This window comes from Balaenoptera acutorostrata, chromosome 8 (assembly GCF_949987535.1).
Source record: "Balaenoptera acutorostrata chromosome 8, mBalAcu1.1, whole genome shotgun sequence".
Taxonomy (NCBI): Eukaryota; Metazoa; Chordata; class Mammalia; order Artiodactyla; family Balaenopteridae; genus Balaenoptera; species Balaenoptera acutorostrata.
In genome coordinates this window covers 61,521,813-61,538,087 of record NC_080071.1, presented here as the reverse complement: position 1 = coordinate 61,538,087, position 16,275 = coordinate 61,521,813, and the positions used below count along the sequence as shown (strand labels likewise).

The following is a 16,275-nucleotide window of genomic DNA, read 5'->3' as shown; positions in this document are numbered from 1 at the left end:
ATCATTTGTATTTTTTTTTAGATTCCACATATAAATGATATTGTATAGTATTTGTCTTTGTCTGACTTATTTCATTAAGCATAATATTCTCTAGGTCTATCCACGTTGTTGCAAATGGCAATAAATGGCAGTATTTCATTTTTCTTTATGGCTGAGTAATATTCCATTGTGTATATGTGTGTGTGTGTATCACATCTTCTTAACTCAGTCATCTGTTGATGAGCACTTGGGTTGCATCCATGTCTTGGCTATTGTAAATAGTGCTGCTGTGAACATTGGGGTGCATGTATCTTTTTGAATTAGTGTTTTTGCTTTTTCTGGACATATACCCAAGAGTGGAATTGCTGGATCATATGGTAGTTCAGTTTTTAGCTTTCTAAGGAACCTCCATACTGTTTTCTGTAATGACTGCACTGATTTGCATTCCCACCAAAAGTGTACGAGGGTTCCCTATTCTCCACATCCTCTCCAAAATTTATTTGTAGTTTTTTGATGGTAACCATTCTGACTGGTGTGAGGTGACACATCATTGTGGTTTTGATTTCCATTTCTATAATAATTAGCAATGTTGAGCATCTTTTCATGTGCCTGTTACCTATCTGTATGTCTTCTTTGGAAAAATGTCTATTCAGGTATTCTGCCCATTTTTTGATTGGATTGTTTAGTTTTTTTGATATTGAGTTGTATGAGCCGTTTGTATATTTTGGATGTTAACCCCTTGTTGGTCGCATCATTTGCAAATATTTTCTCTCATTCCACAGGTGGTCTTTTTGTTTTGTTGATGGTTTCCTTTGCTGTGCAAAAGCTTTTAATTATCTAATAATCTATTTTTTTTAATTAAAAAATTTTTTTTAACATCTTTGTTGGAGTATAAGTGCTTTACAATCATGTGTTAGTTGCTGCTGTATAACAAAGTGAATCAGCTATATGTATACATATATCCCCTTATCTCCTCCCTCTTGTGTCTCCCTCCCACCCTCCCTATCCCACCCCTCTAGGTGGTCACAAAGCACCGAGCTGATCTCCCTGTGCTATGTGGCTGCTTCCCATTAGCTATCAATTTTACATTTGGTAGTGTATATATGTCCATGCCACTCTCCCACTTCATCCCAGCTTACCCTTCCCCCTCTGCGTGTCCTCAAGTCCATTCTCTACGTCTGCATCTTTATTCCTGTCCTGCCCCGAGGTTCTTCAGAAACTTTTTTTTTTTTTTAAGATTCCACATATATGTGTTAGCATACGGTATTTGTTTTTCTCTTTCTGACTTACTTCACTCTGTATGACAGACTCTAGGTCCATCCACCTCACTACAAATAACTCAATTTAATAATCTATTTTAAATGTTACTCATATGTCCTTTATGAAATGATATGACTAAAGTGGTATACGTAAATTAATTATATCTCTAGAGTAAATTCATAATATGTCAGTCTAAAAAGTAAATAACAATCCTGAAGCATATCATTTTTTGAAAAAAATAACATCTAATTTGTTTTTTTATGTAACCTCTTCTTTATAGACTAAAATTATGCAGATTAATAAAAGTATATACTACTTATAAAAAATAAATTTTATTGTAACTAGAAATTCAAACACAGTTTGCAGTATCGACTTTCTGTTTTGTTAATGACCTTTTTCTGTTTTCATTCTTATAAGCAACATTCTTTTTTATGTACCTAACTAGTTCTTGGAAACCTTTAGGTTTTTGGAAGCAGGTTACCTGAAAATTAGGAAACTAATATTGTATGTTTCAGTTAACTCACTATGAGACAGTGGATAACTTTAATCATAGTTTCCTCACCTTCAAAATGCAAAAGAACACTGCTTTTGGAGTCAAAGTCTTGGATGTGTGCTAAGTATCAATATGTTCTTAATGTATGTGTATCCTTGAGAAAGTTCTCTTAATTTCACAATGCCTCAGTGATCTCCTTTACAAAACTGGAATAATAAAATCTGCCATTTCTAGTTGTCAGGGTTGTCATGAAGATTGAAGGAGATAAAATGTATGAAAATGTTTTTAAAATTGTCAACAGTTCTACAAGTACAATGATTACTATTTTAGTCAGTAGTAATACCAAGATTATCGGGAACTTTTAAATATCTTAAGCCCCCTCTAAGACTTTATCTTTTACATAATTTTGAAGTATTTTTGAAAAACAGTTAAGCTCTAGTCATGTTATAAGAATATTAGGTGGACATTGTATCCTCTCTGTGGGCAACTTACTTTCTTAGTATGGGATTTTGGGGTGTATGATTGAATGGCTGTAAGTAATTGCCATATTCTTTCTGTTTTAGATAAAGACAGGTCTGCATTTAATTTTCTCATTCAGTGTCTTATGGATGTTATGATTGCAGTGTCAAGTGTAGCACCCAGAACAAAGCTGGCATTTAATATGTGTATGAAACTGACTTCCTTATTGGGACTCTTTGGAAATTTCAGCTAATTATAGTTCTGCCTACTTCTATTGTCTCAGAGTATTTGTAAATTTCAACTGCCCTAGTCCTGTTCTAGTCTCTCAGTAACCAAACCCACATTTGGCTAAACAACAGTTAAGCTCACCTATCTGAAAGGATTTGTATTTATAACCTGATGCAATTCTAGTCTAATATTACATCTGGTACTTTATAAAATATATCCTTTAGGAAAGTTCGAGGGGCAGATTCTCAATCTGTGACTTAAAAGTTTGTCTTTCATATCAGTAGCCCCTAATAATTCCAGTAGGCTTCAGTTTGTCTGCATCTGTACAAGGGGACATACAAATGACCCTGTAACATAAACTACTCATTGATTTGCCAGAGCCAAAAACTATTCCTGAATTAATGGACAATTGATGAAAGATTAGTCAGGCAGTACCTTTAAAAATTACATATATGGGGCTTCCCTGGTGGCGCAGTGGTTAAGAATCCGCCTGCCAATTCAGGGGACACGGGTTCGAGCCCTGGTCGGGGAAGATCCCACGTGCCGTGGAGCAACTAGGCCCGTGCGCCACAACTACTGAGCCTGCACTCTAGAGCCTGTGTGCTGCAACTACTGAGCCTGTGTGCCACAACTAATGAAGCCCGTGCGCCTAGAGCCCGTGCTCCGCAACAAGAGAAGCCACCGCAATGAGAAGCCCGCACACCGCAACAAAGAGTAGCCCCCGCTCGCCGCAACTAGAGAAAGCCTGCGCGCAGCAACAAAAACCCAACACAGCCAAAAATAGATAGATTAAATAAATAAATTTATTTTTTAAAAATTACATATATGATAATATAGTATATATATGTGTATACATATGAACAAAGAATAAACATTAGCTTAAAGAGACTTATGACTCTTCAGACTAGGCTTTGAGAACCATGATCTAGATCAGAGGTCTGTAAACTTTTTCTGTAAAAGACCATGATAGTCAATAATTTTGGCTGTGTAGGCCATGCAGTCTGCTGGATCTACTCAACTCCGCTGCTGTAGCAAGAAGGCAGCTAAGGACTAATTTGCCGGAGGACCACAGTGTTTGCCCATCAGCCTAGATCCCTGAAATACAGTGGAGATGGGATCTTGCTTAGGCACATCATTTGCCCACAAAGCACTTTCTTCTGAGGTGAGTTGTTTGAGTTCCTTTTTTTAGGTTGAACCATATGAAATTGCTGATTTTGTAGGTCAAAAATGATCTAATGTTGGCAGTTTCATATTGGTCAATCAAAGACAAAAAGCTATTTTACTTATAAAAACTGTTTAATCAGCACACAGTCTTTATTGCTATTGCTCTGGTGAATGATTTTATGGCAAATGAGGATAAATGACACTTTAATCCCTTTATAGCAGTCTTGTTGGGTGATGGAGTTAATATAAGCTTTTCACTCTAACTCTATATCGAATAAATTTTCTCCGTGTAATTGCTTTATATTCTCTCAGTTATGATTAAGATTTTTGAAATTCTGTTATTGGTCTCTCATTTTATGGAAGTCTCCATCCCTTTTGAACTAGATAAAAGAAATAGAAAGTTGAACTAGGTAACCTCTAAGGTTCTTTTCAGTTTCTTTCAACTATGGGATTTAAGTATCTATTATATATAGAACATATCTCTCATTAACCTATTATTCTTTTTAATTTTTTTAATAAATTTATTTATTTATTTATTTATTTTTGGCTGCGTTGGGTCTTCATTGCTGTGCGCGGGCCCTCTATGGTTGCTGCGAGCGGGGGCTACTCTTCATTGCGGTGCGCGGGCTTCTCCTTGGCGGTGGCTTCTTGTTGCGGAGCACAGGCTCTAGGCACGTGGGCTTCAGTAGTTGTGGCATGCGGGCTCAGTAGTTGTGGCTCGCGGGCTCTAGAGCGCAGGCTCAGCAGTTGTGGCGAACGGGCCCAGTTGCTCTGCGGCATGTGTGATCTTCCCAGACCAGGGCTCGAACCCGCATCCACTGCATTGGCAGGCAGATTCTTAACCACTGCGCCACCAGGGAAGCCCTAACCTATTATTCTTATTATGGTTAATCCATAGCACAATACTAAGAACCTAGTGCAAATTTGATTCACCTTACTCAAACCTCCAAATTTTACCACCTTTCTGCTTTCTTTCTTGAAGTTCTCCTGTGTTCTCACTGCCTAACTATCTTAATATAGTTAGCTCCCAAATCACCATTTCCAATCTAAAAATTAAAATGAAAAAGTATAAAATAATATGCTTCTTAACTGCCAACAATTTCTGTTCTAAGTGCTCTACATGTATTTTCTCTTTTGATTCTTATAGCAGTCTATTTACTTCATTATTCCTATTTTTACCGATGAGAAAACTAAGGGTCAGAAAGATTAATGTAACTTGCACAATGTCCCACGGCTAGTAAATAGTGGAGTTGTTGACGTCAAACCTAGGCAGTATGACTGGAGATCCACGCTTGAAACAACCTTTGCCACTACAGTTTTAATTGGTTGTTAGATATTTCTGTAAAGTCAGATGTCCCTTATCATTTCAAATTCAAAATTTCACACATCAAATGCATAGTGTTCCCACTTAGATAGCTTCTTCTAATTGCCCTGATTTTTCAGGGGCAAAACTTGAATCATTATTAACAAGTTCTATAGATTCTTCCTTCAAATATATTCTTATGCTAATGTCCTTGGTCCAGACTCCTATTAGATTGTATCTGGAATATGGAAAGATTTTCTAAACTCTCTGTTTAGTCTTTCTGCTGCTCAAAAACCTTCACTGGCTCCACGTTACCTATTAGGCTGTAGAGATAAGAATCCGCCTGCCAACACAGGGGACACGGGTTTGATCCCTGGTCCAGGAAGATCCCACATGCTGCGGAGCAGCTAAGCCCGTACACCACAGCTACTGAGCCAGCGCTCTAGAGCCCGCAAGCCACAACTACTGGAGCCCGCAAGCCACAACTACTGAAGCCCGCGCGCCTAGAGCCAGTGCTCCACAACAAGAGAAGCCACCACAATGAGAAGCCCGCACACCGCAGCAAAGAGTAGCCCCCGCTCGCTGCAACTAGAGAAAGCCCACGCGCAGCAACGAAAACCCAACGCAGCCAATAAATAAATAAATAAATGTTCCTTTAAAAAAAAAAAAGAAAGAAAATTCATAGCTTGGGAGCCAGAGTAATCAGGAATACTACATTAATATTAAACAGCAACCTTGTCTAGTGTATTTTCTTAATTACATCAAACGGTGATGTATTTAGTCAAAAGTCTTCACAGATTATTTTTCTCAAGGGGATTTCAGTGCTTCAGTTTGCACATTACCGTCAGTCTGTTTTGCTTGTTTCTCAGTGATGTCATAGTAACGAGATGTTATAAGTAAAGTGAGTATAGAACTACCTCTAAAGAGAATATTGATTTGTTATATTTTAATATTTGTATTCCATATCCAAGAGATAGCTACAAATACAAATTTAAATATTATATAATGCAAAAATGAGTAAAGTGTTCCATGTGGTGACAGTGTTCAAGTAAAAAAAATATTGTACTCTTTCTAGAAATAAAGGAGATTATGGACTTCCCTGGCAGTCCAGTGGTTAAGACTCTGTGCTCCCACTACAGGGGGCACAGTTTCAATCCCTGGTCGGGGAACTAAGATCCTGCATGCCGTGCGACACGGCAAAAAAAAAAAAAAGAAGAAAGGAGATTTCTAGTTAAGATGGCATGGTAAGTTCTGCTCCAAATTCATAGTAATCATAAAAAAAACAAACCCCAGAAAGTTTATCTTGGCTAGATAATAAGATAAACATGGACTAGAAACAAAATAGAAAGACAAAGAGGTGAGTGGACTGAAACAGACATCTTGAGCTCTCAGTATAGAAGTAGGTCCTGGCTTCTGGGAGTTCAGGTTCTGCAGGTTGGTAGAAATTAAAAGTGTTTCACATGCAATGCTCCTTCAACACCCTGAATAGATCAGTAGTATTTCAGATACCACTATATCAGGGTCCCTAAAATATCAGTATATGACACTGTGAAAGTAGCAACCCTGAAGGTGAAGTGGAGGCAACTAGATTATAGATCTAGTGATCTATAATCACTAGATAAGGAGGAATAACCAGAGAGAGGAAGAAGGAAAAGTAAAGATTTTATACTCAAAATAAGCTTACAGAATTCAACCAACAAAATCAATATTTGGAAAATGAATTTACTCCAGTTAAAAAGTCTAAGAATTCTATATATTTAGGGTGCCAAAGAGAAAAATTATGGAATGATGTCATTAAAAAGGATAAGAAATTAGGAGAATATTAAGAAGAACCAATTAGAAAACTTGGAAATTAAAAAAGAAAGAAAGAAAGAGTCACTGGATTAAAAAAAAAAGAAACCTCAATAGGTATGATGAACTCTAGACTGAACAGAGTTGAAAAGAGAGTTCATAAATTGGAAGATTGTACTGAAGAACTTACCCAAAATATAGGACAGACAAACAGATATAAAAATGAGCCATTAAGGCATACAAAGAATAATACCCAATAGAAGATTCAGATAAAAAGAAGAAATTATGGCTGAAAAGGAATATTTGAAGGGATTACAGCTTGGAATTTTCTAGAACTGAAGGAAGACATGAACCTCCATAATGAAAATACACTCTACTTAAATACATCTTAGAGAACCTCAGGACATCACAGATAAAAACTCTTTTCTAAAAGATTCAAAGAGAAAAAAGAGGGACAGTAGGAGCCCAGACTTCTCATTGACTGCAATAGACAACCTAAAGTATTAGGGCTTCTATCCTCAAAGAGTTAAGGAACACTAAGGAATGTTATATAATGGAAACAACAAAACAGACACATACATAGCAACATACATAGAACTTAAAAACAAAGGACTGGGGACTTCCCTGATGGCCCAGTGGTTAAGACTCTGAGCTCCCAATGCAGGGGGCCCAGGTTCGATCCCTGGTCGGGAACTAGAGCCCACATGCTCCAACGAAGATCCTGCATGCTGCAACTAAGACCCGGCACAGCCAGATAAATAAATAAGTAAATAAATACTGAGTGAAAAAAAACAACAAAAAATCAGAAATGAAATCTACAGCACAGTATCATTTGTGTAGATTAGCATATGTACATAACAACACATTTTACAAGAACACATTCAAATAAAAAGGTACACATCAAACACATTAGAATGATTGTGATGAGAGATGGATATGAGGAAGAGGTTAAAAAGGAATGAATGTACAAGTAAATGAACAAACAAAAGAATGAGTTTTTACATGGACCAATAATGATAGCTTTAAAAAAAGGAAAATTGTTGCCAATCTATACTTTTATATACAATTAAACTATCATTTATGAGTGAAGGCAAAATAGAGTGTCATAGATAACAAAACTGAGAGAATTTCTACCCACTGGATTATTTAGGATTGACAGGATTTATTTAGGGTAAGACCTAAATAAATGGAGATACATACTATGTTCATGAAGTGGAAGACAATATTATTAAGATGCCAGTCCTTCACAGATTGATCTGTAGATTCAGTGCCATCCCAATCTAAATTCCAGAACTCTACAGCTCAATACTAAAAAAAAAGACAACCCAATTTAAAAGTGGGCAAAAGACTTACACAACAATGGAGGATATACAAAAGGCCAGTTGGCACGTGAAAAAGTGTTCATTATCAGTTGTCAGGAAAATACACATTAAAGCTGTAAGGAAATACCACTGCACAACTAGAATGGATAAAACTAAAAAGTCTGCCAACATTAAGTGTTATTGAGGTTGTGGAACAATTATAACTCTCATACATTGCTAATGGGAATGTAAAACAGCAATTTTTTATAAAGTGTACACCAATCCTTTGATAGAGAAGAATCCATTTCTAGGTTTTATCGAAGAGAAGTGAAGACATTTGTCCACAAAAGACTTGTATAGGCATATTCATAGCAGATTTATTTACAGTAGTTAAAGCATACTGTTAACACTCATACAATGGATTACTGTTCGGCGATAAAAAAGAACAAACTAGGAAAGGAAAAACTAAGGTGAAAAAAAATCAAAACATTTATTATTTATGGTAGGCTAGGCATTGGCTGGAAAGGGATACAAGAGAACTTTCTGGGGAGTTGGAAATGTTCTATACCATAATACCTATTTGTCAAAAGTATACAGCTCAAAATTGTACATTTCAATGTATATAAATATTATCAAAAAGAACCATATAATAACGATGATGATGATAATGATTATGGAGTAAGGTGGTAGGGAGTAGGTGAAGGTATAAATGACACAGAAATGAGAGAATATTGGGATGATTGAGCTATCATTTTATTGTTGTCTGCATATGTTAAACTATATATAACTTTTGAAGAAATTAAGGAAGAAAAATGTCTTATGTTTACCCAGACATTTACCAGTTCCAGTCATCTTCATTCTTTCCTATAGATAAATTACTGTTGTAATTTCCCTTCAGCCTATACAATTTGTTAGCATTTCTAAAAGTCCCCTGGCCATGAATTTTCTCAGTTTTTTATCTGAAAATGGCTTTATTTTGATTTCAGTTTTAAAGGACAGTTTCTGTAGAGAATTATGAGTTGATAGTTTTTCTTTCTTTCAATCAACACCTTAAATATGTCTTTCCATTGTAGTCTGGCTTTTGTTGTTTTTGTTGAGAGCTTGCATCTTATTTATATTTTTGTTCCCATTTGTGTAATATACCATTTTTCTCTGCTTTCAAGATAGATTTTCTCTTTATCTTTGAACTGAAGCAGTTGGTCTATGATGTGCCTATTTGTGGTTTTCCTTGTGTTTATCAGTCTGTAAGTTAATGTCATTTACAAAATTTAGGATGTTTTATTCAGATATTTTTCATTCCCCTTCTATTCCTCCTCTCCTTCGGGGTCTTTTTTCTTCTCTGTTCTTCAGATTAGGTAATTTTTATTTGATTCATCTTCAACTTCACTTCTTATATCTCCCATCTTCAGTTTATTCTTAAGAGTATCTAGTCAGTTTTTAATTGCATTTATTGAACTTTGCAACTTGAAACTTTCACTTGTTTTCTTTTGATATTTTCTGTCTATTCATTTATTGTGCACATATCCTACTTTAAGTCTTTTACATGTTTATAATAGCTGGTCTAAAGTGCTTGTCTGATAATTGTAATATCTGAGAAATTTTTGGAATCTATTTTATTGACTTTTTTTCATGGAGTATGGGTCACATTTTCCTATTTCTTTGCATGTCTAGTGTTTTTTGGTTGGATACTTGACTTTTTAAATGATGGATTTTAGAGACTCTGAAATCTGTTTTGCTTCTCTGAAAAATAATTTTTATTCTAGAAGGCAGTTAACTTGACTGAATTCAAATTCCAGACTCTGCCTCTGCTGTAGTGGTAGCAGTTGAAACCTTTACTTCAGTTTCTAGCTGCTGATTTTCTGCAAGGACCCCTAGGGTCCCCTCCTTCACCTCATGATTAGTTTAGTGAACAGCACAGGTCTTGGGAGCTGTTTGTGTACAGATTTCAGAGATCATCTCCTCTTTGGCTCCCTCCCTTCCATGATATTCTTCCTAAATTTCTGGTAGTTCTCCAGCCTTGAGCTCTGTCATCTGATGTCAAGCCAATAAGACTTGGCCTTCTACTCAACCTACCCCCAGTGGCAAGCAGATTTAGCAGTGCCAGCCACCAAAAAATGCAAATGTGCTAATCTCACCTTTTGCAGATTTACCCAGCCAGTCACTGTCCTCCCCCTTGCCAGGGAATGTGTGCTCTCTGCAGGCAGGATCGATTTCAGAGAGGGAAGGGAGGGCTAAGTTTATTGCTCTCAAATCCAATCAGATAAGTTACTCTTCCTTGCCTATGAAGGAGCTAGTGAGGGAGTGGAGAGAGGCCAGGAATATACTGTTCAAGCTACGTCAGCAAGTGAGTTGAGGTAGGGAAGAGATGTTCTCTTCTGATACTCCTAAGAAGTTTGTTCTCTTAACTGATTGGGCCTAAGCCTACGTCAGCTTAGTAGAAGAGAGCAGCAGTTTGTCATACAGTTGGACTGACCCTCATACTGATAACAGTCTGGAGGGGAAAACTAATTGAAAACCATCAAAAGCAACCAAAAGCAGACAGAAATTGGAGGGGAAAGATAAACTGCAAGTTTTCCAGCAAGACTTTGTGTCAGACGGTATAATGCTTACATCAAATCCATTACCCCCCTGTACTATCTTCTATCCCAAATTATGTCCAACCAAGTTACCAGCATAGCACATGAGAGGTTCTGCAGTTAAATGATGATTAATCTATACTGTCCAGGAATCCAGGAGGATATCCAAAGGAGAATATCCAGCAAATATCTGGAAGAGTGGCCACCTGGGGACTTTACATTTTGTCTTTGTTCTGTATAATGCTTTTTATTTAAACCTACTTTGTTTGATATTAATGTGGCTATCCCTGCTTTCATTTTCTTTCTACTATATTTACCTGGTATATCTCTTTTTATATAAATTTATTTTATTTATTTATTTTTGGCTGCACTGGGTCTTTGTTGCTGCATGCGGCCTTTCTCTAGTTGCAGCGAGCTAGGGCTACTCTTCGTTGCAGTGCGCAGGCTTCTCATTGCAGTGGCTTCTCTTGTTGCAGAGCACGGGTTCTAGGTGCGCGGGCTTCAGTAGTTGTGGCTTGCGGGTTCTAGAGCACAGGCTCAGTAGTTGTGGCACACGGGCTTAGTTGCTCCATGGCATGTGGGATCTTCCTGGACCAGGGATCGAACCCATGTCCCCTGCATTGGCAGGCATATTCTTAACCACTGAGCCACCAGGGAAGTCCCTACCTGGTATATCCTAACCCATAATTCTTTATCGTTTTGTTTTAAGTGGATCCCAAATAGCATATAATTGGATATACTATTTTATTTTTTATGATTTGAGATTCTTTGTATTTAAGAGGAAGTTTGCATTTATTATACTAATATAACTGTTCTTATTCCGTCATCTTAGTTTACACTATTTGTTATGTTGCCTTACTCCTGTTTTTCCAGTCTTCTTTTGCTTTTGCTAGTTTTTCTCGTTCTCTTGTTTTGCTCCTAATAACTTAGAAATTAGACATCCTATTTTTATTTGATTAGTAATTTCAAAATAAAAAGAAAGTGAACTTCTATTTCTTTACCAACATTAAGAATACATTGGTTATCTATTGATTCCCCTGGAAATGAGTCACAGATTTTAGAACCTCTCTTTGTTCCTACCTCCCACCATTTATTGGAATAGTCTGGGCTTTTAAAACTATTATTATTATTTCTTTTTTTTACATTTCATTAATCAACACTTTTCACATTTGCATTTCCTTAATGTAGCCATGTTAACCATGTTAAGAACAATTACTTAGACATTAATTTTTAAGTTTGCAAAAGATTACAATTTTCATCTCTATTTTATAACATATCTCCCTTATACTTAAGATCTTTATTTTTGTTAATTTATTGAATACTAAAGTATTTCTTTAAGTGATTTTTAAAGAGGAGTATATATCTGAATCTTTGCATATCTGAGGGTGTATATTAAATGTGTATTCTTCTGACATAGCAGTTAATCCGTAGGAAATTTTCCTAAGGAAATGATAGCAGGATGCAAAGATGTGTGTACAAGTTCATTTTTCAGTATTATTACAAAAGCAAAAATCAGAAACTAATAAGTGTCTACAAATAGAGATTGGTCAAACAAAATAAAATTATTTCCAGCCATTACTGCAAAATCATAACAGTTTTATCACTTTGTCACCTAATTAATGTATCATTAATCTTTTTGCCTGTTACTTGTGCAAGTTATAATTAAAACATAAATTTAGACCATACAAAGTAAACATTAGCATGTTTAGCTGTCAACATTAATATTCTATTTAGTATCTTTTTCGGTTTTTCAATTAGATTAAATATTGGCTAAATTGATATTTATTATTGAAAATATTTTTTAAGAAATTTAATTTTAGTTATTTCTTGTAGTCACTTCATGGATTTTTTTGGGCAACCCAGACCAGAAGATAACCAGTCAGTAGTCAGCAGAATGCAAAAGAAATACTGGAAAACCAAACAGGTCTTTATCAAAGCAACCGGGAAAAAGGAGGATGAGCACGTAGTGGCATCTGATGCTGAACTGGATGCTAAACTTGAGGTAAATTTTAGGATTCTGTGTACTGCATATAACTTGTTATTATCTAGGACGACTAGGAGGACTATGACAAGCTTTCATACTGAAGAACTTATCGGGATAAATGCAAAATTTGATAATAGAATAATTGTATCCTTTTGTCAGTCAGATCTTCTGGATAGGAGATCATAATTCTCACAGATTGAGGATTGGCAGAACTGGTGTTCATAAGTTAGATAAATCATGAACTAAGTAATTTCTCTGGCACAAGTATTATAATTTTTATGCTGTGTTAATGAATTAATTATATTTCTAATTGGGACCATATACTCATTATGTATCATGTCATAATATTTTGTACTATTTTATCTGAAGTCTATACCTCACCGAAATACATTAACTGAAATCAAATAGTGAGTGAGGATTTTACAAATTGGAGTTTTTGTTTCTATTATTAAGGGGTGGAGTTAATTGAAGTATGTCATAATGCATTTTTGGTTCTGTTTTTCATTTTAAATAAAAGGACTAATTACCAGGAAACAACTTTAAACATATATGTGTCTTACGCTTTTAAGTAATTAAGCTAATTAGAAGGAAGGTCTCATGTACATTAATGAAAAAGTCTAGATTTTTAAATGCAGATTTGCTAATTCCATGTACATATACTAATGTAACTTTTACAAACATTTCCAGGCAGGAGTTCTGTTATGCTTGGAATATAGTAAGCTGTTGGGATTCGTAAATATTCTTAAATATTTTTAAATAGAGGTCTAATTAAATAGGTCTTAATCTACTAAGTAATTTTATTCTACAGAAAATAAACTTTCGTAATTGCCCTAACAAATATGGAAATAGAAATTACTTCTATTTAACAGACTTTTACCTTTTGTGTTGAAAAGTATTCTTCTTAGGATTCAGTGACAAATGTGGAAAAAAAATGAAGGGACTTTATTATAAGTAATATGTTTTAGCACCAGGGGAACTCTTCACTGTTGCTACATATATTACCACAGATGTATATTTTTTTGTATTGTTTCACATCATTAGGTAATGTGTGGGTGACATTTTATATTCAGTGTAATTCTTGTCCATTAGACAAATATTTGGAATCAACCAAGAACTTTCTCCCACAATTGTACTAATTTTTTTAAGAATGAGAAATAGTTTCATTTCAAGTATACATACAAGTATGCATACTTAAATTATCATGTTGTACACTTTAAATATATTACAGTTTTGTTTGTCAAATTATACCTCACTAAAACTGAAAAAGATATTTTTATTATAACAGTAAAAAGCAATAGTATATAAATCTTTCAAGGACCCATGGGAAAAAAAATCATAATCACTTCATCATAACAGAACTATCATTTTTGTATTCTTTTCTAATCCCCTTCCATATGGATTTAAAACAGCTTTTTAAATTGCCAAATCCATATACCAAGTGTAATCCAAACATACTTAAACTTACGTGGAAAATTGATGGTTGCTCCTCCATTTAGATTTTAGTGTCTACTATCAATCTTCCTTTGGTCTGATCAAATGTCAAAGTAACAGCAAAACTACGTCAGAGATAGATCATTCAGGCTTAATGGTGATATTGGAAGTTCATTTGATAATCAAAGGATTAGGGCCTAATATACCACAGTGCCAAGGTCTTTTTGAACTAAAGTCTCATAGCAACTCTTCAGCGAAGGACTTTGTGAGTCTTCTTTAGGCTGCACCCTAAAACCCATGCTGGCTGGTTTCTCTGGGAAAACCCAAATGTATAGATATGTGTGAAGAGTTACCTCACGTGTATGTGTCCTGATCTCAAATTTTCACTTGCTTGCTTTGAAATGGAAGCCTACTGGATATTTTATTTTTTTGTCAGCTATTAGCAGCAGTGATAATGAAGGGATTAATATTCATGGAAAATTCTAAACAAAAATAATCCAAAAGTAATTTATTTTTGATGTTGTAACACATTATTTAATTTTTATGGTAAACTCACTGACCTGTTTTGCTTAGACCAATATTGGAGAAAAGTGAGACTCCGAGTTAGTTAATGTTTTCTAAGGCTATCTATACTCTTTTCATCTGTGGTAAGCAATGTTTGATGTAGTTTATATTAGATTTACCTTTTTGCTATTTAGATAGTTTGGAGCTGAGGGGAGGACAAATTCCACAGTTATAAATTTTTATTAGCTCCCATGTATTTATCACCATTTTTTCCAACCCTCATGGGGGAAATCTAAATGTGCTTTTTCTACACCTGAAATAAAACCAAAACTGAAGTATATCACAGTCAAAGAAAATAGACAACATACTTATAAGAAAATGTTTTGCCTTTGAAGTGCTTTTTAAGTATTTTATATTTGTTTATGGTTCTTTACATTGTCCTAATAAAATTTATATTTCAAAGGTTTTTCACTCCATTCAAGAGACATGCACTGAACTTCTGAAGATAGTTGAGAAATATCAGCTGAGACTCAATGGTATGAAATCATAGATATCTGATAATTCCCGTTTAAAATAAATATTCATTTGCATTTTTTTAAATGAAAGATTTAATGTAAAAATAGTAGTTTATTGAATTATTTTGTGGACAGTTTCTAATGACAAAAATGAGTATTTACAGTGACCTGTTCTCAAATCCCCCAGTGTCCTCAGTTCATCAAATCCTCTGACAGATTCATTTTGCCGAGTTTAGTTTTCCTTCCCAGAGTCTTTTTTTTTCTTTTAATTTTATTTATTTATTTTATTTATGGATGTGTTGGGTCTTCGTTTCTGTGCCAGGGCTTTCTCCAGCTGTGGCAAGCGGGGGCCACTCTTCATCACGGTGCGCGGGCCTCTGACTATCGCGGCCTCGTTGCGGAGCACAGGCTCCAGACGCGCAGGCTCAGTAATTGTGGCTCACGGGCCCAGTTGCTCCGCGGCATGTGGGATCTTCCCAGACCAGGGTTCGAACCCGTGTCCCCTGCATTGGCAGGCAGATTCTCAACCACTGCGCCACCAGGGAAGCCCCCTTCCCAGAGTCTTAAGTGGATTTGCTTCCATCATTTAAAAGCTCTCTTTCTCAGCCCCTACTTGCTCTAGCAGTTGCCATCCCATTCCTCTGCGCCTTTCACAGGGAATTTCGACATAATTATCTGTAGGCACAGTGTCCATTCCTTTCCTTCCACTTTCTCTCGTACTCACCCCAGTCAGGTTTTCACCTCCGCCACTCCACCAGACTGCTCTTGTCATAGTCATGAAGCAATAAATCCAGGGACCAATTCTCGGTCCGTGTCACATTATTTAACACAGTTGATTATCCGCCCCCTCCTTGAGACACTCTCTTCGCTTGGCTTCCAGGTACCACACGTCCCTGGATTTCTTTTTAAGGGTCATTCCTTCTCGGTATCCTGCCACTGCTGGAATCTCCTCTCTTCTATTTTTTATTTATTTATTTATTTATTTATTTTGGCTGTGTTGGGTCTTCGTTTCTGTGCGAGGGCTTTCTCCAGTTGCGGCGAGCGGGGGCCACTCTTCATCGCGGTGCGCGGGCCTCTCACTGTCGCGGCCTCTCCCGTTGCGGAGCACAGGCTCCAGACGCGTAGGCTCAGCAGTTGTGGCTCACGGGCTTAGTTGCTCCGTGGCATGTGGGATCTTCCCAGACTAGGGCTCGAACCCGCGTCCCCTGTATTGGCAGGCAGATTCTCAACCACTGCGCCACCCGGGAAGCCCTATTTTATTTTTAAATAAATTATTTTATTTTATTT

General features: G+C 36.2%; 1 protein-coding gene across 1 annotated transcript in view; it reads left to right on the top strand.

The window, feature by feature from the left end:
* ICA1L (islet cell autoantigen 1 like) overlaps positions 1 to 16,275 on the top strand; it is a 72,577-nt gene that overhangs the window by 16,384 nt on the left and 39,918 nt on the right. The window contains exons 2-3 of the mRNA XM_007190548.2: positions 12,388 to 12,556; positions 14,937 to 15,009. Coding sequence (XP_007190610.2) covers positions 12,395 to 12,556; positions 14,937 to 15,009 — 235 coding nt within the window. The 5' untranslated portion in view covers positions 12,388 to 12,394. The remainder of the gene's footprint in view (positions 1 to 12,387; positions 12,557 to 14,936; positions 15,010 to 16,275) is intronic.